This window comes from Myodes glareolus, chromosome 5 (genome assembly GCF_982192425.1).
Source record: "Myodes glareolus chromosome 5, mMyoGla1.1, whole genome shotgun sequence".
Taxonomy (NCBI): domain Eukaryota; kingdom Metazoa; phylum Chordata; class Mammalia; order Rodentia; family Cricetidae; genus Myodes; species Myodes glareolus.
In genome coordinates, this window is record NC_142030.1 from 57,176,026 (window position 1) to 57,199,705 (window position 23,680).

General features: G+C 48.1%; 1 protein-coding gene and 1 long non-coding RNA gene across 3 annotated transcripts in view; one reads left to right on the forward strand and one right to left on the reverse strand.

Annotated features, from left to right (window-relative positions):
• The first annotated feature begins 2,906 nt into the window (after nt 1-2,906).
• Uck2 (uridine-cytidine kinase 2) overlaps nt 2,907-23,680 on the forward strand; it is a 67,668-nt gene continuing 46,894 nt past the window's right edge. The window contains exon 1 of one of the 2 annotated variants that reach the window (XM_085687971.2): nt 2,907-3,287. In XM_085687971.2, coding sequence (XP_085544097.2) covers nt 3,189-3,287 — 99 coding nt within the window. In that variant the 5' untranslated portion in view covers nt 2,907-3,188. The remainder of the gene's footprint in view (nt 3,288-23,680) is intronic. The other variant, XM_085687970.2, reaches the window with a different exon arrangement.
• Nucleotides 10,867-16,146, reverse strand: LOC146894910 (uncharacterized). Its single transcript, XR_015001334.2, has 3 exons — nt 15,881-16,146; nt 13,892-14,030; nt 10,867-11,314 (listed from the first exon to the last, which is right to left on the reverse strand). It is a non-coding gene; the product is annotated as an uncharacterized LOC146894910 (long non-coding RNA).

Below are 23,680 nucleotides of genomic sequence, written 5' to 3' on the forward strand. Positions count from 1 at the left end.
CCCTGTGAATGAAATCATTTTAGTATGATAAAAAAATGTGTATTTGTTGCTACCTTTTTTACGATTTAACTTTATGTGCATTGGTGTGAAGATGTCAGATCCCCTGGAACTGGATTTACAGTTGTGAGCTGCCAGGTGGGTGCAGGGAATTGAACCCAGGTCCTCTGGAAGAACAGTCAGTGCTCTTAACCACCGAGCCATCTCTTTAGCCCTTGTTGGTACCTTTTAACCTTATCTTTATTCATTTATTCATTCAACAACCACACATCAGATGCATCCTACTTGCTTGTCATTCTTGGGAGCCTTGGGGATGCAGCAGAAATGAGATGTGGCATCTCCTTCATCCATCCAAGGAGCATTCGCTGAAGCCCTACTATGTGTTAACTACTGTTCTAGATGTTGGGATTAATAATTAGAAGGGAAAAGGGCAAGAAATGTCAGTTTAAGTCCTCAAAAGTTATCTTCATAGGTAGAGACGGGCCCATGACAAGTCACATGATATAGCAGGATTAGTATATCAATGGTGGTTTTTTTTTTTTTTTTTTTTTTTTTTTTTTTTTTTTTTTTTTTTTTTTTGACAGAGGCATCTCTTTATAGCCTTGGCTGTCTTGGAGCTCACAGATCTGATTGCCTCTGCCTCCCAAATGCTGGGATTAAAGGTGTTTGCCCTTATACCCAGCCTAGGGAAATTGTTTAAAATATTTAAATTTAATCTGGGCAGTGGTGGTGCACGCCTTTAATCCCAGCTCTCAGGAGGCAGAGGCAGGTGGATTGCTGTGAATTCGAGGCCAGCCTGGTCTACAAGAGCTAGTTCCAGGACAGCCACCAAAGCTACAGAGAAACCTTGTCTCAAAAAAAAAAAAAAAAAAGATGTTTCAAATATGACTGAAAATTTTTGTGCTAAGATATTTTCCATATCTTAACTATCTTAAGCTAGATTTTGGAAAAGTTCATGCTGTGGCCTTTTCTCTTTCTGCTTAGCTGCCTGCTACAGTCATGTTAATCTGTGGATTCATTAAACTCCACAGGCCTCACACTGGGCCATAAATAGAGATTTGCAAATCCTTGATACCCCCCTTGAAGAGGAGAGACTTTTGGGAGGAGACAACCCACCTACAGTCAGATGGGCCATTTGATGGGGTGAGGTCCAGCCAGCCTCTCCCAGTGCCTCCTACAGACACCAGGTAGCCACTCTCAGCTTGGTTCTCTCCGACTGGAGTTTGGTGTTGTTGGTGACAATATTTCAGAAAAGAACATTGGTAAGGTGAACTTGGTGGTGTATGCCTGGAATCCCACCATGTGGGAGGGGAGACTGTAGGAAAAGGAGGGTCATCTTCAGTTAAGTAGGAGCCAAGGATCAGCCTGGGTTACAGAAGATTCTATTCTCAAACTGGGCGGTGGTGGCACACGCCTTTAATGCCAGCACTCAGGAGGCAGAGGCAGGCAGATCTTTGAATATGAAGCCAGCCTAGTCTACAGAGCTAGTTCCAGGACAGCTAGAGCTACACAGAGAAACTCTGTGTCAGAAAAAGAAAAAAAAAATGAAGTTTTTTTTTTTTTATTTTTGAAGTCAGCATGAACAAAGAAAGGTAGAAGCCAGACTGACTGTGCTTGATACCTTGTAACAATATTTTCAAAATTAATATTTACAAGGGAATGTGATGGACATGAGCTCTTTTACATTTTTACTTTTTAAAGCTTAAAAATTGTTTTATGTATATAGGTGTTTTCCCTGCATGTATGTCTGTGTACCATGTGTGTCTGGTGCAGACTGGACAGAGGTGGGCATCAGATCCTCTGAAACAGGAGCTACAGATTGTTGTGAGCTGCCATGTGAGTGCTGGGAACTGTACCCCGGTCCCTCTGGACGATCATCCACTGCTCTTAATGGCTGGGTCATCTCTCCAACCTCTTAAGCCCCCTTTAGGGCCCGACCAGTTCACTGCTAAGGTTCAGAGTCCAGAGAAGCAGAGATTCTTTCACACGTGCCAAGCATAGCTGCCCTTTCTGGTTCAGTCCTTTAGGAATCTTTTCAAGCCTCAGTACAGGCTCAACAGTGATATTCAAGCATTGTTCGGAAAACTTTACCTATGATAATTCATTGACACCCAACAAAAATCCTAGCGTGTGAGCACCATTATTATTTCCATTTTATAGATGGGAACACTGAGGCACGGCACACTTGAAGAAATTTGGCTCTGGAGATGAAGACGACTCCTCAGTTTCTATTTGGTATTGTCTTCCTAACCAAGTGACACATGGCCGACTAATAAACTATGTCAGTTAAGAGTCATCCAGGAATCGAAATGACATGTTTCTATTTTCATTAACCCTAGCTTCACAGGAATGTCAGTAACGGGGATCCAGAATGCTGCGGTGTGGAAGGGCACTGATTTTCCAGGAGGGGGAACCGTCCCCGAGTCACCCTTCATTTGGGGAGTCACATGAGGACAGACCTGCTAAAGAAAATGGCACTTGGGGGTTTCCAAGACAGGAAATCTATAAAGTCATGCGGCTGACAAACTATTTTGGCATACAGGGCGTGGGAAGGGAGTCCCACTAAAAACACAAGTTTTAGTGTGGATAAAGGGTCCAGGCATTAACCGTGCTCCAGCTCCATCTTCCCAGCCTTTCGTCTCAAACCTGAGGCACTTCCTCCATTCTCGGCAGCCTCTTCTGTCTTTTGATCTCTTTTGAAACAGGAGGCAGACTGGCTCATTAAAACGCTGACCCAGCCAGTTTCTTCTCCCGGGCTCCGTCCGGGAAAGGGTTAATCCGGCGGGTGGGGAGGGGAGTGGCGCTCACACCTTTCCCAGAGACCTCGGGCGGCGGCTGCGGTGGCGGGGCCCGGGCGGGGCGGAGGCTGGGGCCAGACTCCTGGCGAATAGCAGCTCGCAGCCGGCCCGGATTGGAGCAGCCTCATCACGCTGACCTCTGCCTGGGATGTAAACCCCACGGGCCGCCACGGGCACAGGAGAGCTCTCGGCACCTCCGGGCAAGCCGTCTCAGCCTCCCCTCCCCACTCCCTCCCCCGCTCCAGCAGCGGCCGGCCGGCCCAGCCTCGACCTCGGCGGCAGCGGCGACGACCAGCGGCGGCGGCGGCGAAGACGCTGAGCGAGCCGGGTCGGTCGCGGGCGGGGAGCGTGCGTCGCTTCGCACAGGCTGCGAGAGGAGGGGCGGCGCGAGTCATGGCCGGGGACAGCGAGCAGACCCTGCAGAACCACCAGCAGCCCAACGGCGGCGAGCCCTTCCTGATCGGCGTGAGCGGGGGCACGGCCAGCGGCAAGGTAAGGGGTCCGCGCGCCCTACCCGCTCGGCGGGCGGCACATGTGGCCGGCGCCCGCGGGCCGTGGCAGTTGCAGCCTGCCACCGCGTGGCCCGCGCGCTCCTCGCTCCCGGACGCCGCGCTCAGGCGCCGTCAGCCTCGCGCAGGCTCCGGGCGCGGCGTTGGGGATCGGCGGGGTACTGGGACGACTGAGGGTCCCGGGTGTGGGTGTCCCCCCCCCCACCCTCCCCGCAGGGTTGGTGCGCTCCCTCGCCCGTTCCCCGGGGCGGCTGGGACTCGTGGTCAGGGTCCTGTGGGGGAGGGGCGGAAAGCGGATGCTTATTGTTTTGTAAGTCGGGGATGAGGATGGGGCATTTGGGGAGCCCCCGTGCGCTCCCCCGCCCCGGTTTGGTCCGGACCGGCCGCCCAAACCCATGGGCTGCGAGGGTGGCGGGGATGCGCGAGGTGGCGCGCCGGCTACCGGGAGCCCACCTAGGGGGTGCAGGGCTTTCCGGGAGGGAGCCAAGCTCGGGGGGCGCTGTCGCGGATGGGATGACAGCAGGGGTTGCTGTCTTTTACAGTTGGAAGAGAAAACGGGATCAGTCTTAGTGAGAAAGTTGTACTGGTTCCGTGCTCTCTGGCGTCCGGGTCGCTCTCTCTCCTTGGACCCCAGGGAAGGGGATACCGAGTCTGACTTTCCGAGGGACCCCCCCCCCATTTAATTTTCCCCCAGCAGTGACAGGCATCTTGGCTTCACCTCGGGTCTTTTCTGCAGGTGGAGAAGGGTGGAGCCCTCCCAGATGGTTTTCTTTACCCCCATCCCCCGCTGCCTTTTCAGACGTGGCTGCTGGCTCGCCTTCCGTTTAACAGCCTCCAAGTTCAGTGGGTGCTCGGGCTCCGCGAGGGGCGCCGGGGAGTGGGGGAGCTGGGCGCCGCGTGTTGGGGGAGCTGGTGAGGCGGGATGGTGAGTCCTCAGGCTGGAGAGCGCGGAGCAGAAAGGCTGGGTGGCGCCATGAGACGCGCGCCACGCGCCACGAGGTTTTTTGCTTCCAGCCCTTTTCTCCTTGGCCCCTCCTCCATTTTGATTTTTTTTGTATTTTCCCTTCAGGTCTGGAGTACTTTAGGCCAGTAGCTCAGACTCAGCGTTGTATCCTGTAGAACTCCTGCCTCTATTAAGTTCAAGTCGTTTTTAGCTTCCACGGCTAGCACGCTGCAGTGCTGTTTGGGTCTCTGAATTAGATTATTTGCTCTTTGCCTTATATATACATGTTAAGTTTAAAACTATGTTCTTCAGTAGTGCGTCTAGGAATGCTAGGCAAAACACGGATGCCAGTCCTATCAGGCCTCTTCATTAGCTCGTTTTGGAATTAGCTCTGCCACCTTGTTCTCTTCCCAGTGTTCCTGCTGTAGAGGTGCCTTTTCTAATTCGTGGCTGTGTTTCCAGAGCGATGCCTGGGGTGAAGTTGGGGGTTGCACGTTAGCCTAAAGTCCAGTCCTCTTAGTGGGGAAGAGACTTTAAACTTGCAAATGAATGGAACATTTAGAAACAATGACCTTGGTCATCCCCTAAATAATTCAGTCATCACAGAGGCCGAAATGTGACACACTGAAAAGGCGAAAACATCCTTATTCTGTGTTACTAACTATTAAACGGCGTTCACAGTTGATATTAAGGATGGGTTTTAAGGGTCGCCTAGACTGCTGGAATGGGAGAGGCAGTTAGCCACTGTGGCAGTAGCCGAGTTTCCGCTGATCTGCTTCTCATCAAGGAAGAGGAGGAACTCCCAACCGAAGAAGGGTCTTTTGGTAGTTTTCAAAATGAACATCTTGGGCATGTGATGGCTTGTTATGGTTAAAGAATTGTGCTTGTATATATATGTATGCATGTATGTATGTATGTATTTTAAGACAGTGCCTCCTGGTTGGCTTGGAACTCTTTATGTAGATAGACTAGTCTGGTCTCCCTCTGGGAGATCCACCTGCCTCTGCCTCTTTAGTGCTGGGATTAAAGGTGCGGGTCACTACACCAGACAGTGTGTATTAATTTTTTAAAAAAATTATCCAGCTGCCTGTGGTACCAGATGGGGTATGACGCCAGCCTGGACAACTTAACACTGTCTCAGAACATTGAACTTCTAAAAAATTTCATGTGTGGACAGTTTGTTGTAATTATCTCATAATTATTCCAGTCCTTAAGCGTTTTTCCACAGATTTTGGACGTTTCTTTCTTTCCAACTTCCTTTTTGTTTTTGAAGTCAACATGAACAAACTGGATCTCCTATGGGAGTCTCAGACCTATGCAGTAGGGGCTAGAAACAGGGCAGGTTGATACCCTCTGTTCTGGTGAAAGGAAACTGGAAAAAGACAAAGGCTTTGAGATAAGCTGCAGTTTACAAGGAACCTCAGAGCCTCTAGAGGCCAGCAATCTAACTACCTGTTTTAAAATTTGTGTTTTGGGGTGGTGGTGTTGTAATCCAGGAGCTTGCACGTGCAGAGAGGAGCGGAATGAGGCCGAGCTAATCATGTATGCCGGTCACGGAGTTAGTGGCAGAGCTGGGACTAGAGCGTGGTGCTGAGACACGGAGACATAGCACAGCTTCACATTGTCAAATCCAACAGGGAATGTATGGATATAGCAAATGGCGGTACCTCTCAGCCCTATCCTGTATGGATCCTGATCTCCCTTTCCCGTCTCTTCCTGAAGAGAAGACCACTCTACTCGTTGGAGGCCTTTTCCTATGGGACCCCCCCCCCCCCTGTCTCAATGTTGTGGCTCTCCAGAGTGCAAATATTTTATCTCAGTCTAAATTACTTTGGTCGTAGAAGGCAAAAATAGTGATTGCAGTTCCATGTATTTAATTTATTTATTTGAGAAAGAGTCTTTGTAGTTTAGCAGGCACTGAACTTGTTCAAGTTCAGACTGGTCATCTTCCTCCCTCTACCTTCCAAGCACTCGGATTATGTAATGTACTGACACTCTGCTCTGTGACATTTTCTGAGAGTTGTTTTATAGATGAAGATGAATGGGAAATTTAAATTTTTCTGGGCAGGCATTGTCAGGTCATTTTAAAATTTCCCGTTGGTGGTGGTGGGGGCCTAGAGTGATGGCTCAGCAGCTAAGGGTGCGGGCTGGCTGCTCTTGCAGATGAACTGGGGTTTGACTTCTAGTGCCCAGTACTAGGAGATCTGATACCAACTTCTGGCCTCTGCACGCACAGGGCATGCATGTGGTACACAGATAGACAGGCAAAAACATTCATACTCTTAACTTAATCCTGGTGTGGTGGTGCGTACCCTTTGGCCTGGCATTTGGGAGGCAGAGGCTGGTGGGTTTGTGCGTCAAAATTAAGAAGAAAATTAAAATGCCTTGGAGGATGTGACTCCATGTTAGAACTCTTGTCTACTATGCATAAGGTCCTGAGCTTGATCCCCTAAACCTCAGAAGCATGAAGCCACTCTGTGTAGTGGATGAGGAAGTTTTTCTGACCATTATCAAAAGCCAGACCCTTATTTCCTCCTAAACAATGAGTTCAGATGATAGCAAGAAATACCATTGGAAGGAGAGGCAGAAACAAAGCCAACAAGCCCCCACCAGCTCTCCTGTCCACGCCTGTATACATTTATCATTAGGTACAATTCCCTCCCTCCCTTTAATTTTTGCCCTTGACCAATAAAGACAGCCTGCTCCCTGTCACACCCTCTCAGGTGGCCTTCCTCACGTCAGCTCCTGCTGTCACTCTCCTTTCCACACACCTTGATGTCCCCCCACGGTTCAGAGTACAGGTCAGAAACTCTAGAGGCCCTCGGATGTGGTCCTGGCCCGTGTGTTTTGCACGTCTCACTAAACGGTCTTCACTGATGCTGTCGCTCATGTCTGCTCTGTAGGTGCTTTAGACAGGTGTCTTTCTAGAAGAGACAGAAGTCTTGACTTGGGGACAGAGGTGGGGCTGGGATCCAGTTCTTTGCTTTTCTGCAAGCCGTGACCACCCCTCAAAGGTATTTTTAGGGAGGCTGGGCTGTGAGTAATCCAGGACAAGCGGTCTCCATTGAGGTGTGGGCCGATGGCTCGGCTCAGCTTGCCTGTGAGTCAGCATCTGCTTTTGGACTGCTTCAGAAGGCTGTGGGGCCATGTCATCGTCGCTGCTTCTGCTGCCCCATTCCCAGGACCTCAGCTGCTCCGCTTCTGTCCGGATGGCTTATTCCATCTCTTTCTGGGTGTGGGCTTTGTCCCCCGGGCTGTTTCTTTGAGCAGGCACTGTGTGTTTTCTATCACCCCAAATTGCTGCCTTCGTCTTGGTAACGCTCTGGTGCCCTCTGCCAGCCTCATGCTCTTACAGTCACTGCCACTAGGAATGCCATGCCTTTCTCCTCCAGGGAGGGCCTCACTTCTGCCTGCTCCTTCTTCACATTCTTCCATTTAGTTCAGTGCACGCATCCAGCTGTGGAGTGAAGAAGCCTACTCCAGCTTCTCCTCTTCCCTGCTGCCTTCCTTTCCTCAGGAAGCCCTTCCTTTATTTGACCGAGTGTCTTTGAGATGTCCTTTCTGTGGCTCACCCCTGTGCTCATCTAACTCCATCTTGGTATATAGGGTTTGCTTAGGTCTTGGGCTTGATGCAATTTCTTTGTAGAATCTTGTTTTAAATTTTAAAAGTGATTCCTTTATTGTGTGCTGGTATCTAGCCTGTGCGTAGCCTGCTCATGTGTATAGACGTGGTGGACAGGGAGAACCGGCTCCCACGAGTTACTTCTCAGAGTCTAGCCTTTATCAGCTGCCGTACTGCAGACAGCTTGCCTTTGGGCCGTCCACTGAAAGTGTGAGATGTGACTTCTTGCTGGTGGGATCTATGATGGGTGTCTCAATTTTTAAATCTTTTAGGGTATTTCAATTTTTTAAATCAATAAAAATGTCTGAGGGTGTACTTATAGTTAGTGTATTAGACTTTTCTTGGCCTTTGAATCATTTTTATCAGCTTTATCATTAGTTCATCAAATTTAATTATAAGTGTGCCCCCATGTTTTTATGAACTGACAGAATAGAAATTATGAAAGGATGGAATTGGTGTGAAGACATTCAGAAATGTTTCTTTAGTGTAGAGATCCTTTGGTTCCTTTTTTTCTTTTTTTTCCCTACAGTTTCTTCATGTCGGAGAACTCATTCTGTAGATCTTGATTTACCTGCCTCCTGAGTGCTGGGATTAAAGGCGTGCGCCACCATCACCTGGCACTTTAGGTTCTTATTAAAATATTTGTAATTGAAACTGGGTGGTGGTGGCGCACACCTTTAACCCCAGCACTTGGGAGGCAGAGGCAGGTGAGTCTCTGTGAGTTCGAGGCCAGCCTGGTCTACAAGAGCTAGTTCCAGGACAGGCACCAAAGCTACAGAGAAACCTTGCCTTGGAAAAAAATGTGATTGAGATGTGTCTTTGGTACTGTGAGATGCCACAATGGGTAATGTTTGACAACCTGAGTTTGGGTCCTGGAACCCACATGGTCGAAGAGAACTGACTACCAAAAGGCATCCTCTGACCTTCACATGTGTACAGTAACTTAAGTTTACATGCTTTGTGTACACACACACACACACACACAGACACACACACACACACACGGACACACACACAGACACACACAAGAGACAAGGCTGGGATTAAAGGCATGCGCCATCACTGCATGGCACATGTATGTGTTTTTAAAAGGCCTTTTAAAAATATCTGAATGTCAGGTGAAACTGAGCAAGTTATTTTATTCTAATTGGAGTGAGTACCGGTATGCTAATGTCATGCACAACCTGTATGTAGAGGTAGAGGATGACATTCTTGGGAATCAGTTTCACCTTCTACCAGCTGTGATCTGGGGATTGAGCGTAAGTCCTCAAGCCGTCTACCTGCCCAGCCATCATCTTGGTCGTCTGTCTGTCTGTCTGTCTGTCTGTCTGTCTATCTATCTCTGTTCTATCTACCTACCTATCATCTACCTGCCTTCCTATGTCTGTCTGTCTATCTATCATCTGTTTGAGATAGAGGCTCATGTATTCCATCCAGGCTGGCAAAGCTAGGACTAGCTGTGTGACTGAGGATGACCTTAAACTTAGGATCTTCGTACACCTCCTGGGTGCTGACCTTCCAGGCACGTGCCACTATACTGTCATGTTTTATGTGGTGCTGGGGTAGAACCCAGCGCTTGGTGCATACTATGCAAGCGCTCTATATTTTTAACCCAAATCATGTTAAATATTCAGTGGTTTTTAGGTAGGTGACTTGGTGACATTAATTTAGAAGTTGACTATTTGGATCTGTTCAGTGTTTTGAATATTGACTTCATGACTGTCATTAACTCTGCAGACATCCAAGTCAGAGAAAGTCCTTTTAACAATGGGAGGCATGTGCCAGGCACACCTGTGTAAGTCAGAGGACGGCTTTTCCTTTTTCTATTGTGGGTTCTGGGCATTGAATTCAGACCTTTGCAGCAAGTGTTTGACCAAATGAATTTTGATGGCCCTCTTTTTTCCTCCCCCCTCCGAGACAGGGTTTCACTGTGTAGTTGTGCTGGCCTGGAACTCATTCTGTAGACCGACCAGGCTTGCCTTGAACCCAGGGATCCTCTCGCCTCTGAGATTAAAAGCTTGCACGCCTTACTGCACGCAGCCACAATCAGTTTGTTTGTATGTTTTAAAGATGTTAAGTTTTCCCTGCAAGTATGCCTGCTTGCCAGGAGAAGGTATCAAGATCTCATTACAGGTGGTTGTGAGCTACCATGTTGTTGCTGGGAATTGAACTTGGGACCTCTGGAAGAGTAATCAGTGCTCTTAACCTCTGAGCCATCTCTCCGCACCCTCACCCCTTCTTTTTGTTTTGTTTGTTTAAAGGAAAAGTCCACAGGGGCTGTAAATGGCTCTGTTGTGTGGACTGGTTCCCTAGGATGTATTTTCCCTCACAGGAGGTGCTAGCTCAGTTATCTGGTTCTAATTGCTCTAACAGTTCACTGATTGTGACCTTGAGTGTTCGCTCCTGACCAGTCTTCTTGGAAGTGTGTGTCATGCTCCTCTATTGGGTGCGTGACTGAAGAGGGCGCAGCATTGCCCAGTTACCTCTTCTAACAGTTTGGGTGTTGCTGCGGTTGAACGCCGGACCTCATAAGCCGAGCATGTGCTTCCACCAAACCACCCTCCGGCCCCCAGGCCTTGTTTCAGCATCTCAACCCCTTTGCCTTGGCTGTTGCTGGAAGATGTGGGCAGTGCTGTTCATGCTTGTGTGTTCTCTTGGGGAGGGGTCCCTTGTCTGGAAGGGGCTGCTGGCATATTCCAAGTCATGTGACCTAGAGTAATTGCTCTTGCTTGACGTCTTAGAAAACTGATAGAACAAGCTGGAGAGTGACTTGGAGGTTCCCCTGTGGTCCTCTGTTTTGTTTAGGGGAAGGGTTACTGATAGGAAGTGGATCTTCAGCCCAAGAGACTGACAAGATAACCCCAAACAATTATCTTCTGGGAAAAGGTAGACCTGCCTTGCTTGGAGAAAACCCACCTGCTGTTAGTCAGTTTGCAGGGCCTCAGCAGGGGCCTTTTATAATGGGGATTGGAACTGGGCCCTGCTGAGCCGTTACACTGTGGGAAAACTGGTGGGGTTGTTTATTTTTTTTTCTTTTTCTCCTACACAAACACACACCATCTCCCCTCCCCATCCCCAAGACAGGGTTTCTCTGTGTAGCCTTGGTTGTCAGGAACTCTCCAGTAGACAGGCTGGCCTCGAACTCACAGATGCCTGCTTCTGAGATATATGCAGATCATGTGCAGGGGTGCAAAGATGTCTGCAGAGGTTGTGTAGGTGCTGGGAATGAAACCCTGCGCCACTCTCTGCAGTAAGCAATTGCTGAGCCCTCCAGCTCACAATTAGATCTAATAGATCACGACATCTATTAGAGAAAACACTGCACGTTCACAATTTACACTGGCTTTGTGCTCCTTTCAACGAAAAAGGACATTTTAAATAGTAGTGTCTAGGATCTTCACAGAAGTTTATAATTATCATCTGTCCTGAAGGAATGGTGATCATCCTAAGGAGACAACACAGAATGACATACAGCATTATGCGGTGTGCTTTTAAAGTCTCTCTGGTCTAGTGAAGGCATGCCTGATTCCTCAGAAACACACTAAACTTAGCAGATAAAAGGCTATCAGTTTCAGCCTGGCATAGTGGTGCACACCTATATTTATTTATTGGTTATTCAAGACAGGGTTTCCCAATATCTTTGGAACCAGTCCTGGAACTTGCTCTATAGATCAGGCTGGCCTTGTACTCAGAGATCCACCTGCCTCTGCCTCCGGAGTGCTGGGATTAAAGGCACGTGGCACTGTCTGGCTTGTTTATTTATTGGCAGGTGCCACCATTGCCTAGTTTATATACTTATTTATTGGTGGTGCACACCTTTAGTCCCATCACTAGGGAGGCAGAAGCAGGTAGATCTCTATGAGTTCGAGGCCAGCTTGGTTTACCTAGTGAGTTTCATGACAGTCAGAATTGTATAGTAGATAGACTCTGTCTCAGCAACCCTCCTCCCGCATGAATGAGTCAGTAAAAGGCTTGTGATAGTGTTGGTAATGAGTACTTCTCTCTAGGACTCAGAACTCAGGGTTAGAACTTGGCTGCAGGTAGCCTACAGCATCTGTGTGGCTCACATGTCCACCCCTGTTAACAGTGTGTGGGGAGCCGGATATGACCGCGCTCTCAGAAGAGATCTTGTGCTTCTTTTGTAGATTGTCTGCGGGGACTTTGGGATTTCTCCAGATGTCCCATTTTGGGAAGGAGACTGGTTCTGAGCCTTGCTGTATCTGGTGGCTTATTGATTGTTCTCAGGTCAACGTGCCCTTTGATTAGCTAGTGGCTGCAGTTTCCCTACACCTCTCTTGTGGGGAGAGCAAACATTTGAGAGCCGAACAGTATGAACAATATACCCTATTTGAATGAGGGAGGCTTTTGAACACTGCTCTGGAGGAAGTGCCAGCCACAGGACCTTCCCTGTCTGACGCCCCAAGACACACTGGAGCTGGGGTGACCTTTACCTCCTGAGTGAATGCAGGGGAGACTTGTATTTCACACACATTATTTGAGAAGAGCTCAGTCAGGCCTTCCCGGGATGATTTGAGGTCTTCCAGCCTAGTAGAGAAGGTTTATGGTGTCTCTGTATCAGATGGTGTGGAGACCCCCCAGGCTCCTAGCACAAAGGTTTTCAGGTGAGGTCGGCGCTCCTGACTTTGTGGAGCAGGGAGCATAGCTTTTACTCAGGCTTGCTTTCCTTCCTGGCCTGGCCTGACCCATTTTCATCTGTTTCTTCTGAACCCATCCCTCCATCTGTGGAGAGCAGATAAAGTCTAAGTTGTTTGGAAAAAGTGAGAAAACATGACCCAGGGTATACGTAGCCATGTCTGAACTGGGGTCAGGTGCCCCCCCTCCCGCATTCACATTCTAGAGGATGTGCTCTGTTGGAATAGCCTCTTTGATCGGTCTGCTTTGTTGAAAATATTCTCAGTGTTTGTTTAATTGGGGAATACTTTTAATGATGTGTTTGTTGACCTATGTTCACATTGTTGAATGGCCAAGCCCAGTAACCGACAGATCTGTCACCTTGCTGTTTTGATGTGAAAACACTTAAAATCTAAACTAAGGGGCACGGCCTGGGGTGCCTGGAGTGGGGTGCAGAGTGCAAGGAGGTTCTTTTAGTTACAAAGCCTTGTAACTCACTATTGTGATGTTCGCGATGTTCATAACTTAGGTCACTTGCCCATCTCTATTGGTCAGGCGCAGAGAGAGCTAGCCGTCGGGCATCTTCCAGAGTAGACTTCTCTCCTTGTCTCCTTCCTTCACTCTCTCTCCCTTCCTCCATCCTTTTTCTCTTCCCTCCTTCGCTTCTCATGTTTCCTAAACTGACTTTGAACTTGCTGTGTAGTTCCTGATCCTCTTGCCTCCCTCCCCCTCGTTGACACTGTAGCAGTTACTTTTCTATTGTGATAAAACCCCATGGCCAAGGCAGTTTATAGACGAGAAGGTTTATCTGGGCTTATAGTTCCAGAGCGTGAGTGGCCATAATGGATGGCAGAGACAGCATGACGAGGCATGCAGTAGACATGGCAGCTGGAGCTGGCGGCTGAGAACTGAGAGCTCCTCTCTCACGCCGAAAGCAGAAGTAGAGAGCTAACTGGGAATGGCGGCTGGCATTGCAACCTCAGAGCCAGGCCCTAGTGGCTGTACTTCCTCAACAAGGGCACCCATACTTGACTGCTCAAACAGCGCCACCAAGTATTCAGATGCCAGAATGGAGAGGGGGTGACAACGACATTTTCCATCCAGGCCACCGCAGCCATCGTAGCTGGTTCGTACAGTTGCAGCTGGGGCTGCAACCCAGGGCTTTGTGGATTCTTTACTGTATGCCTTAGGTGGACCTTTTAAAGTTTGTTTTAGTTATTTTTTTGGTGCAAAGTCTTACTATGTAGCCTAGGTCAACTCCCAACTGATAACCCTCCTGCCTCCACCTCCCAAGTGCTGGGATTATAGGCATGTGCCATCGTGCCCCCGATGCATCTTTCAAACACATTTCTAACAAACTTTAGATTGGAAACTGTGAACATGTTATTACCTGTGAGTGAGTGCTTGCGTCGAGAGGATGACATTGTGGAATTGCTTCTGCTCCTTCACTTTCACGGGGGATCCAAGCATCATGTTGAATTAGGCTTTTGTGGCAATGTTTTTACGCGCTGAGCTGCTGTCCCTAGCAACTTGAATTAAATGAGTAGTTAGGGGAAGACAAAGGTTTAACATTCTCTTTAAAAGTTAATTTAATTAGAAACAGTACAACATGTTATATCCGCTTACAGGTTTGATTAAGTTAAATTACCACAAACTGAACCCACCCGTGTTAAGTACCAGCGAGCCATCAACAGCCCCTCAGCAGCCCCCACGCCTAATCACTACCACCTCTGTGAAAGATTTCTTGAATCTCCCCCCCCCCCCCCCAAAAGCAGTGTTTAACTGCTGTAGTCTAGAGGTCTGTGTAACTCAGACACTGAAGTGTCCCTACATACAGGAAAGACACAGATGCGAAGTCAGGTTAATAGCACTGGCTGCTCTTCCAAGGGACCCATGCTTAGTTCCCAGCGCACACGGTGACTTACACCCATGTGTAACTCTAGTTCCAGGCACGCTAGCATGCCCTCCTGCTCTCCAAGAACATCAGGCACACATGTGGTGCGTGCTCTAGCAAGCAAGACACTTAAATGTCAAATACACATAGAAAATAAAAGTAAAAATTAAATATGCTTTTGAGACAGGGTCTCACTGTGTCCCGGAACTCACTCTGTAGGCCAGGCTGAGTTTAGACTCAGAGATCCGCCTGCCTCTGCTTCCTGAGTGCTGGGATTAAAGGCGTGTGCCGCCATGCCCCGCTTGATATTTGTCTCTTTATAGGAAGAAAGTTTCCATGTGTGAACGTGGTGTGAGCATGTTGTGAGCCAGGTGTGGTATGCATCATCTGTAATCCCAGTACTGTGTATGTGGAGACAGGATGGCCGTGAGGGCTAAGCCTTGGCGTATGTGGCAGAACCCTGCTGCAAACAGCAAAACCACAACGGCCCCTTGAAGCTTTCGCTCCTTCATGTTCCTAAAGGGAGAGGGCGCTTTCTTCCTCAGCCAGGGGCTCTTCATTTGACAAATATCATTTGAATGTTGATCGTGTGCTGGGGTTCTCTAAGGTATTAGGGCATCGCAGTGCCTGAGAGAACGGCCCTGACCCCAGGGATCCTGGCTCCAAATCATCCCTGTTAAATCCAGCACACGGTATAATTGCTGGTCATGGGGTCGGTTCTTCGTGAACATGTGTTGAGCGGGACTAGGTGGGACTCCTTAAGTCATTTGTACCTATAGAACATTGTACCTGTGATTTTGAGATTTCAGGATTTTGGGTGTGGGTTCATGCCTCGTGCCCTTGACCTCTTGCATGGAGCCGGCTTCACTGATTAAGGAAGTGATGAGTGCCACACGTGAGTGGCAGTCAGTCCTGGGCAGGTTGAGAGGAGCCGGAGAGTTCATGGCTGTGGGGAAGCTTTTCTAGCTGGATTCGAATATAATCACCCAGTCTCCTGCTAAAGCCGTTGGTTCCTAACCGCGCCTTTCTGTATGATATGACTGTGCTATTGACTCTGGGAAGTGTCTCTGGGCTCTCCCGGCTGCAGGCTGCCTGCCAGCTTCCTGCCTCTCAACTGTTCTGTTGCCTCATGTATTCATTCTTCCTGGGTATGGGTCCTGCCTCGGACGCTCATTGCCTCACCACTTTTCTCCCTGTCTAGAGTTTGTATTCTCATTTGTCAGTGATGGTCTGGTCAGTTATTTCTTGTCCCAAGCCTTTTCTCATTCATTCAACTGTTACCCTGCATTTCTGCTCTCTGCATGAGAAGTGGGATCCTGCTAATTCTTGCCGGGCTTCCTTACCACAGACGCGCTTTCCCATCTGCACAGTCTCTCCAGCCATGAACGGGAGGACAGTTTGCTCTCCCCTCCGCCAGTCTGCAAATCCATGTCCATCCACATCCATCCAGGCCGCCCATTCCATCAGTTCCACTCGGACTCTTACCCTGCTTCATCGTTTCCGGACAGCATGACTCTCCAGTGGCTGATTTCCCAGCCGGCAGCCTGGACTACCTCCAGAACATTCTCCACATTGCTGCTGGAGTGATCTTTAAACAAATGCAGCTCGGATCCTGCCCGTCACTCCCAGGGCATTCTTTGTGGTTCTCCGGCCTTTCTCTCGCCCTCAGCATTTCCTCCCCACTAAGCCGTAATTATAGTCTCTTTACTGTCTGTCCTTTTGCACATACCACACCTGTCCTTTCCCACCCTAATTACCAGCCACTTCCGGGGCCCAGAGCTCAGCTCACCTCCACACCTGTGCCTCCTCCTTTCTCTCCCAGCTGGGTACTTGTACTCATCTCTTACGGTTCTCTTCAGCTGTTCTTCCCTTGCTTGTGTCTGCCACTCCACTCAAGTCTGAAAGGGGATTCCTGTCTTAGGGGTTTCTTCCTCTGGCCTGCTAATTTTCCCAGCAGAAAGTTGGAGTGTGCCCTGTCATGTCTGTATGGGGTAGCAGGTACTTGGGCACCTGCGAGTGTATTCAGGTGTCCTTCGTGTGCCTTCCCCTGCCCCCATTCTGACTCTTAAATTGGAGATCTGAGAAGTTATCTCACATGCCAGTTCTTGGAAAAGCCAGCTTTAAACGGACCCCGTGTCAGCAGCAGAAACCATAGCTCTCCTGTTGAGGACTTGGACAGATGGTTGAGTTTCAGGAAGTTGTTGGCTCTTGTTTTTTTTGAGGTGTGGCACAACCTTTGACTTTATTAGGAAGAATAACCTTTTCCTGGTGTACTCCTGTCTCTCCCCCAACTCCAACACACACAGGGTTTCAGCTCTAGCTGTCCTAGAACTCCTTTGTAGACTAGTCTGGCCTTGAACTCGGAGAGATTGCCTCTGCCTTCCGAGTGCTGGGATTAAAGACACGCGTCACCGTACCCGGCTTGTTTTCACTTTAAAAATACACTACACTTTTATTTCTATTTAACACACACACACACACACACACACACACACACACACACACACACACACACACACACGGCATGGTAGCTCATGCTTTTAACCAGTACTTGGGAAACGGAGGGAGGCAGATCCAGCCCCATCCTTGTGAGTTCAATGCCAGTTTGCTCTACACAGGAAGCTTCAGACCAGCTAAGGCTATGTATATAGTGAGATCCCATCTCAACAAAACTGTAAAATAGTAGAGCAAATCTCCAAACAACAGTGAAACTTAAACACCACAATTTCTTCCTCTTTTCTTAAAAACATAGAAGTTCATGGCTTTTTAAAATTATATGGTGCGTTCTTTTTTTCTTTTTCTTTTTTTAAGATGGTTTTTATGTAACCCTGGCTGCCCTGGAACTCATTCTTTAGAGCAGGCTGACTTTGAACTCAGAGATCTGCCTGCCTCTGCTACCCTACTGCTGGATTATCACCACACTGCTTAGAATTATGTTTTATATCTGTGGCGTGAATGTATGCATGCACACGCATGTTTGCTCATGTGCCACAGCATGAATATGGAGTTAAGAGGAGAACTTGGAGGAGTAGGTTCTCTCCTACCATGTGTGTCCTGGAGATCAAACTCAAGTAAGGCTTAACAGCAAGGGCCTTTACCTACTGCACCATCTTCTGGCTTATCTGGTTTCTTTTTAATCTAAGGTACCCCATGCATTTGTAAAACCCTGTCCTAGAGAAAAGCTGTGAAGTCCCCTTACCACTCTGTCTTAATTTTCCTTCTCTTACTGACACTACCTAAAGTTCCTAATGTTTGTTTATTGTTCCTTTCCTTTTCCTAAGTATGCCTTGATTATAATAGTATTTATTTCCTGAGCCCTTACTGTGCTGTCTTAGGTGTAACATCTGTTAACTCCATAACCTCCCCAAGCCCCGGGAGGCAAGCTGCTGTACCGATCCCCAGTTTTCAGAGTTCAGTAACCACCCACAAGTCCCGTAGTCAGAGAACGGTGGTGTTGGGTCCAGAGCCGGTCTGGCCTAGCCCTAGAGTCTAGAAAGCTGCCTGGTTTCTGGAGCTCCAGCACAAGCTTGCTAGGGGCAGTGCAGTTCTGGGCTCCCTCATAGGTGACGCCAGATTCAGAATGAACAAGCGGAAAGCAAAAATAGGAACCTTCAGCACTGTGAATCGGCCATTTAAGAAGGAATGTGTGTTTGATCTCTGTTCAGTTCAGAACTCACACATCTCTAGTGTGTGGGAAGATCAGGAGAATCTTTTTCTACTTACAGTTTTTGGTCTTTGGCTACAACCCGCTGTCCCTGTAATTGTGTCAGTCTGTTCATCATTGTCACATCGCTGTGACTAAAAGAGTACACAAAATGAACTCAAAGGAGAAGACTTTTGGCTTGCAGCCTCAGACCATGGCCGCTGGAGTCTGGCAGGCAGGGCCCATGGCAGGGCAAGAGCATCTGCATACTGGTGTGAAGAGCTGCTTCCTTCTTAATAACCAGGAAGTGGAGGGGATGATCAGCGTCCAGGAGCCACAGTGACACCCCTGACCTACTTATTCTTTATCTACCGCCTAGGGTTTTAAAGCCTTCCCCAGCCCCCAGGATCTTATGGCTGGTCTAGAGCCTATGATCCTCCTGCATCCACCGGCCGGGTTATGTGGCGGGTTAGTGGGGTTTGAGATAGTATCATGTATCTCAGGCTGGCCTAGAACTCACTACACAGCCGAAGGATGACCTTGGTTTTCGTGTCTGAGTGCTGGGTGTGCACCACTATACTCAGTTATAGGTTTGTACCCCCTCCATATCACACTTTTATGGGCTGCTCAGAATGGAACCAGGCTTGGCATATGGAAAACTCTGCCCACTGACTGAGCTGTATCCCTAGCCCATAACCGCTACATTTTTCTATGGTTCCAATAGATGATCAAATTTGAACCCATCCAAGAATGGGCTAGGCATGGTGGCACAGGCCTTTCATCTCAGAAGAAATGGGTGGATCTCTGTGAGTTTTGAGGCCAACAGGTCTACCTAGAGTCCCAGGTTAACCAGGGCTACACAATGAGTGAGACTTAGTCTTAAAAAAACAAAAGCAAGTGGGGTGTGGTGGAGGATGCCTTTAATTTCAGCACTTGGGAGGCAGAGCCAGGTGAATCTCTGAGGCCAGACTGGTCTACAGAGTGAGTTCCAGGACAACCAGAGATACAGGGAAACACTGTCTCAAAAAACCCTAAACAAAGCAAGCAAAAACCCAAACCAAAAAAGAGCAACAACAAAAGAATTGATCTTTTGATATGATCATCTTCTTTGCGATCTTCCCGTCTTGAGATATCCAGGGAGGGAAAGGAGGTAAATGTTGAATTGGTCACCATGATTGGGGCTGTAATCAGTCATGCCTGTAAAATAAAACTTCCATAAAACCCAGCAGGATAGGGTTCAGACCGGCTGCTGAATAACTGAGCGAGCAGAGATGAGGGAGGCACCCAAGCAGTGTTCGAATGCACCCTGTGCCATGTCTTTTCTGTCTGGCTGTTCAGATGGTTTATAGCGGTGAACATAGGAGAGTCCCTAACAAGTAGAGAGTAAGGAAGCCCCATTGTATAGACTCTGGGTCAGAAGCATGGGCCACGTAAGTTGGGGCTTGACTTGAGCATCCGAGGTGGAGGAAGTCTTGTGGGCCTAAGTCCTTAAACTGCAGATCTGATTCTGTCTCCGGGTTGGTTTCATGAAGGCGGAGTTCATTGTAGTGCACCCAGCTGGTCCAGTGGAGAGTTGAGAAAAGAGGAAATACTCTAAAGTGAGTCCAGAGGGGGGCACTAAGGTGTAGACCTCAGAGGCTTTCCTCGTTGTGTCCTTTCATTTCAGCTGGCTCCCACTATGTTTGTATCTCCCTTCAGGATTATAGGTGTGTACCACCACACCCCCGTGCACTGCTAGAGTCAAACCCAGGGCTTCTTGTGTGTTAGGCAAGCACTCTTAGCAACTGAGCTGCATTCTTAGTCTTTGTTTTGTTTTTTAAGTGGGGGTGACTGCCTCACTATGTTGCCCAGTCTGGTCTTGAACTCCTACTTCAGCCTTCTGAGTGCTGAGGCTACAAGCATGTACCAGCCTGCCAAGGTAGATACAGTGTATCTGTAGGGAAAAAAATGATTATCCTTGGAAAACACATTTTCTCCTCTTCTTCCTTCTTCCTCCTTCTCCTTCCTTCTTTCTTCCTACTTCTTCCCTGGGGAATCATGTCCCTTGAGATAGGACATTGTCTTGACTACGCAGCAATCGGCTGGATCCTAGCTTGTTTTACATGAACTAAATGTCAGTTTCCTTGAAATTTGGAAAGCGTTTTGGCGTCATCAGAAAAATCGTGTCAGGGTTGGAGAGATGGCTCAGAGGTTAAGAGCACTGGTTGCTCTTCCAGAGGTCCTGAGTTCAATTCCCAGCAACCACATGGTGGCTCACAACCATCTATGAGACCTGGTGCCCTCTTTTGGTGGTCAGGCACACATGCAGACAGAACATTGTATTCATAATAAATTATTAATAATAAAAGAATGTAAAGTACTGCAATTTTAAAAAAAAAGAAAAATCGTGTCAGGGGCGTACTGCTGCAGGTGTCCACACTCACCCATGTTCTGTTGGTTCTGACAGGAATGTGGTTACCCTGTGAGGAGAGTTAATGTTGAGAATAGCTAGGGTATCCCTTCTGGAAATTGGAACATCCGTGTTATTGACTGTTGGTCCGTTTCCTATTGTCATAAGCAAGTGCCCAACGCCAGGCAATGTGTAAAGAGAAGCGCTTATTTCCCTTGCTGCTTGAGGCTGGAAGTTCCAGGCTGAGTGACCCCCATCTGTTTGGTCACTGATGAGGGCCTCATGGCCGATGGTGCCATGGTGGAAGCTTGTATGAGAGACAGGAAATAAAGAGGGTGGAAGTTACTAGGCTTTCTCTTTGTTCACACATTCTCCCAGACATTAACTGAGTCCTGTGAGAACGACAGTAATCACTTCTGAGAACAATACGCCACTGCCAACTGTAGATCCCACCTCTTGTAGGCCCCACCACCTCCCAGTGCTGTGCTCCTCAGGGCCCAGCCTCCACCTGCGGACAAACTGTCTCTAAACCAGAGCCCTGCTGACACCTGGGAGGGGACTGGCTCTGCACTTGTTTTCACTCCTGAAGGTAGACAGTTTCTCTTTAGGGCAGAATAGTTTAGATTATCGGGGGAGGGTTCCGCAGGTGAGCAGGCCAATTATCTCCTGAAGCTGCTTGTTGAATTTTGTTGAACACATCTCACAAGGTAAAATCTGAAAGGGGCTGCGCATAAAGCTCAGTGGTGTAATGCTTCATCTAACCTGCACAAGGCCCTGGGTTCAAGGGCCCAGTAACAACTAAAGTATGTGCACGTTGCTGGATGTCACTCACCTTTAATCCCAGCACTGTGGTGGCAAAGGCAGGTGGATCTCTGAATTGTAGGTCAGTTTGGTCTACATAGAAAGTTCATACCTTCTAGAGCTTCACAGTGAGATCATGTCTATATCGTTTGAAAAACATAGAAACAGACAACATGCACACTTACACGCACACGTATATACACACACACACACACACACATGTACACACACACACACACTGTCTTAGTCTGCCAAGCCCTAGGGTAAATGATCTTGGTTAACGGTACTTGCTGGTGTCACTTTCCTCTTCTATAAAATGGGTTCCAAGTCAGAGCTTGCCTCTGTCGTGAGGACTGTGAGGATTACGTAGCATAACGCAGGGAAGGCGATTATGAGTGGTTGCTTGGTGTAACAGTGGCAGCATCATTAGACATCATACCATGGTGATGGTGGTGCTGGTGACAGATGGGTGATGTGGTCCTGGTGATGCCGGGCGTGATGCCGACAGCTGCCCCTCTTGAGAGCCCTGTAACCCCAGATCAGCAGTCCTTGAATTGACTCATCCTGTTTCCCAGAGAACTATGTTCATCCCTTCTTCTGGTTATTTCTCCTTTTATTTCTCCTTACATTTCAAAACAAACAAACAGCTAAAATGTCATTTCTCCATCTCCCATCTGTAATAGGCAGTTTTATTGACTTCTTTACAGAAAATCAGATTAACTGATCTTCACTGACTTCTGTCCTTTTTCCATGTCTCCTTCTGATGTAATTTTGTTGGGGTTTGGTTAAATTGACAATATTTACATGCTCATGAATATTTTAACTGTTAAGCTGAATTGCAAAAGCAAACCACAGGGCTAGAAAGACCAGTGTTTAGGAGCACTAGGATGCTCTTACAGAGGGCTGGGATTCCATTCTCATAACCCACATGGCAGCTCTTAGCACCAGCTCGGGTATAGTGCCCCCTCCTGACTCCTACAGGCACTGCATACATACAGGAAGGCAAACACTCACGAGTAAAATAAATACATCTTTACAAAGCAACAACAGACTGATATTGTAGGGTCTTGTGGACAGATGGGGATGAAAGGACAGCTTCAGGTCTGCCTGGTGATTTGTTCTCTTGGGTGCTTATGCGTCTTTGTATCTCCTTGGTTTACCTGGACTTTGAAGAATTGCAAGAGGTTTAGCGTCTTTTGTAAACATGGATCTCTCTACACAGTCCTCCTGTCTCAGTCTTCTGAGTGTTTGGACTACAGTCATGTGCTGTAGTAGGGAGCGGGGCCCCTTGTTTGTCCCTGCTGCCCTGCTAGCTTACACCCAAAATAATCACACAGAAACTGTATTCATTTAAACACTGCCTGGCCCATTAGCTCTACCCTCTTATTTGCTAACTCTCACATCTTGATTTAACCCATTTCTAATAATCTGTGTGTTACCATGAGGTCGTGGCCTACTGGGAAAGATTCAGCATGTCTGACCTGGCAGCTTCATGGTGACTTTCTCTGTCTCTTTTTTCCTCCCAGAATTGAGTTCTGTCTCCCCACCTACCTAAGTGCTGCCCTATCAAAAGACCAAGGCATTTTCTTTATTCAACCAATGAAAGCAACACATAGACAGAAGAACCTCCTACACCAATGTGCCACTGTGCCTAGGGAGATTAAACTTCTTGAAGAGATACTGATGTTTATGGATGTGTTTGCGGTAGAAAGGGGTGCTCAGCATTAAGTCTGCACTTTTTTGATACCAGCTGCCTTTCAGAACCTTATCCTTAAGCTGTGGTTGTCTACTGTTAGGAAGCAAGCTGTCACATCTTTTAGAAAAGGTGACGAGGTCACAGGGAAGTAAGCTCTGGATTGCCCAGTTGGCTGTGGTCTAAGATGAGCCTAAATGTGGGAAAAGGCAGGTGGGTATGACTGGGGAAAGTAAATACAAATGCCAGGAGGGAACAGAAGAGGTTTTTAAAAGCTCGCTTAAGAGTTTGTCCTAGTGAGAAAACCAATATTGACTTACTCGGGAGTTTACCCATACAGTGAGGGAAGGGAAAGGGTTAGGAGCAACCAGTGCTCATGGGTTTCTTGAGCACAGCTCTTTGCCAGCAAACCAGATGGAAGCGGTCAGGTGGCAGAGAGCCTGGGTCCAGGAATCTGAAGTAGAGACCAAAACCCTGTCATTGCATCATGTGGAATTGTGGGTTCCTGACCTGGGAAGTGAGTGGGGGACCCATAAGGAAAGGAGGATTTCTGTAATTCAGTCCTGAAGGGATCTGCCCCCCTCCTCCCAAGGATTAGATGAGGTGTGGCAGGGCAGTGGAGCTGGGGAGAAGAGAGCCAAGCTGGATTCCCCTGAAGAAGCCATGCTGGACACTAAATTTGACCCTAAATGACCAGATCCATCAGGGGTCAAGGAGCAAGGATGCATATCTTTTGAAACAGTTCTCTCTCTCTCTCTC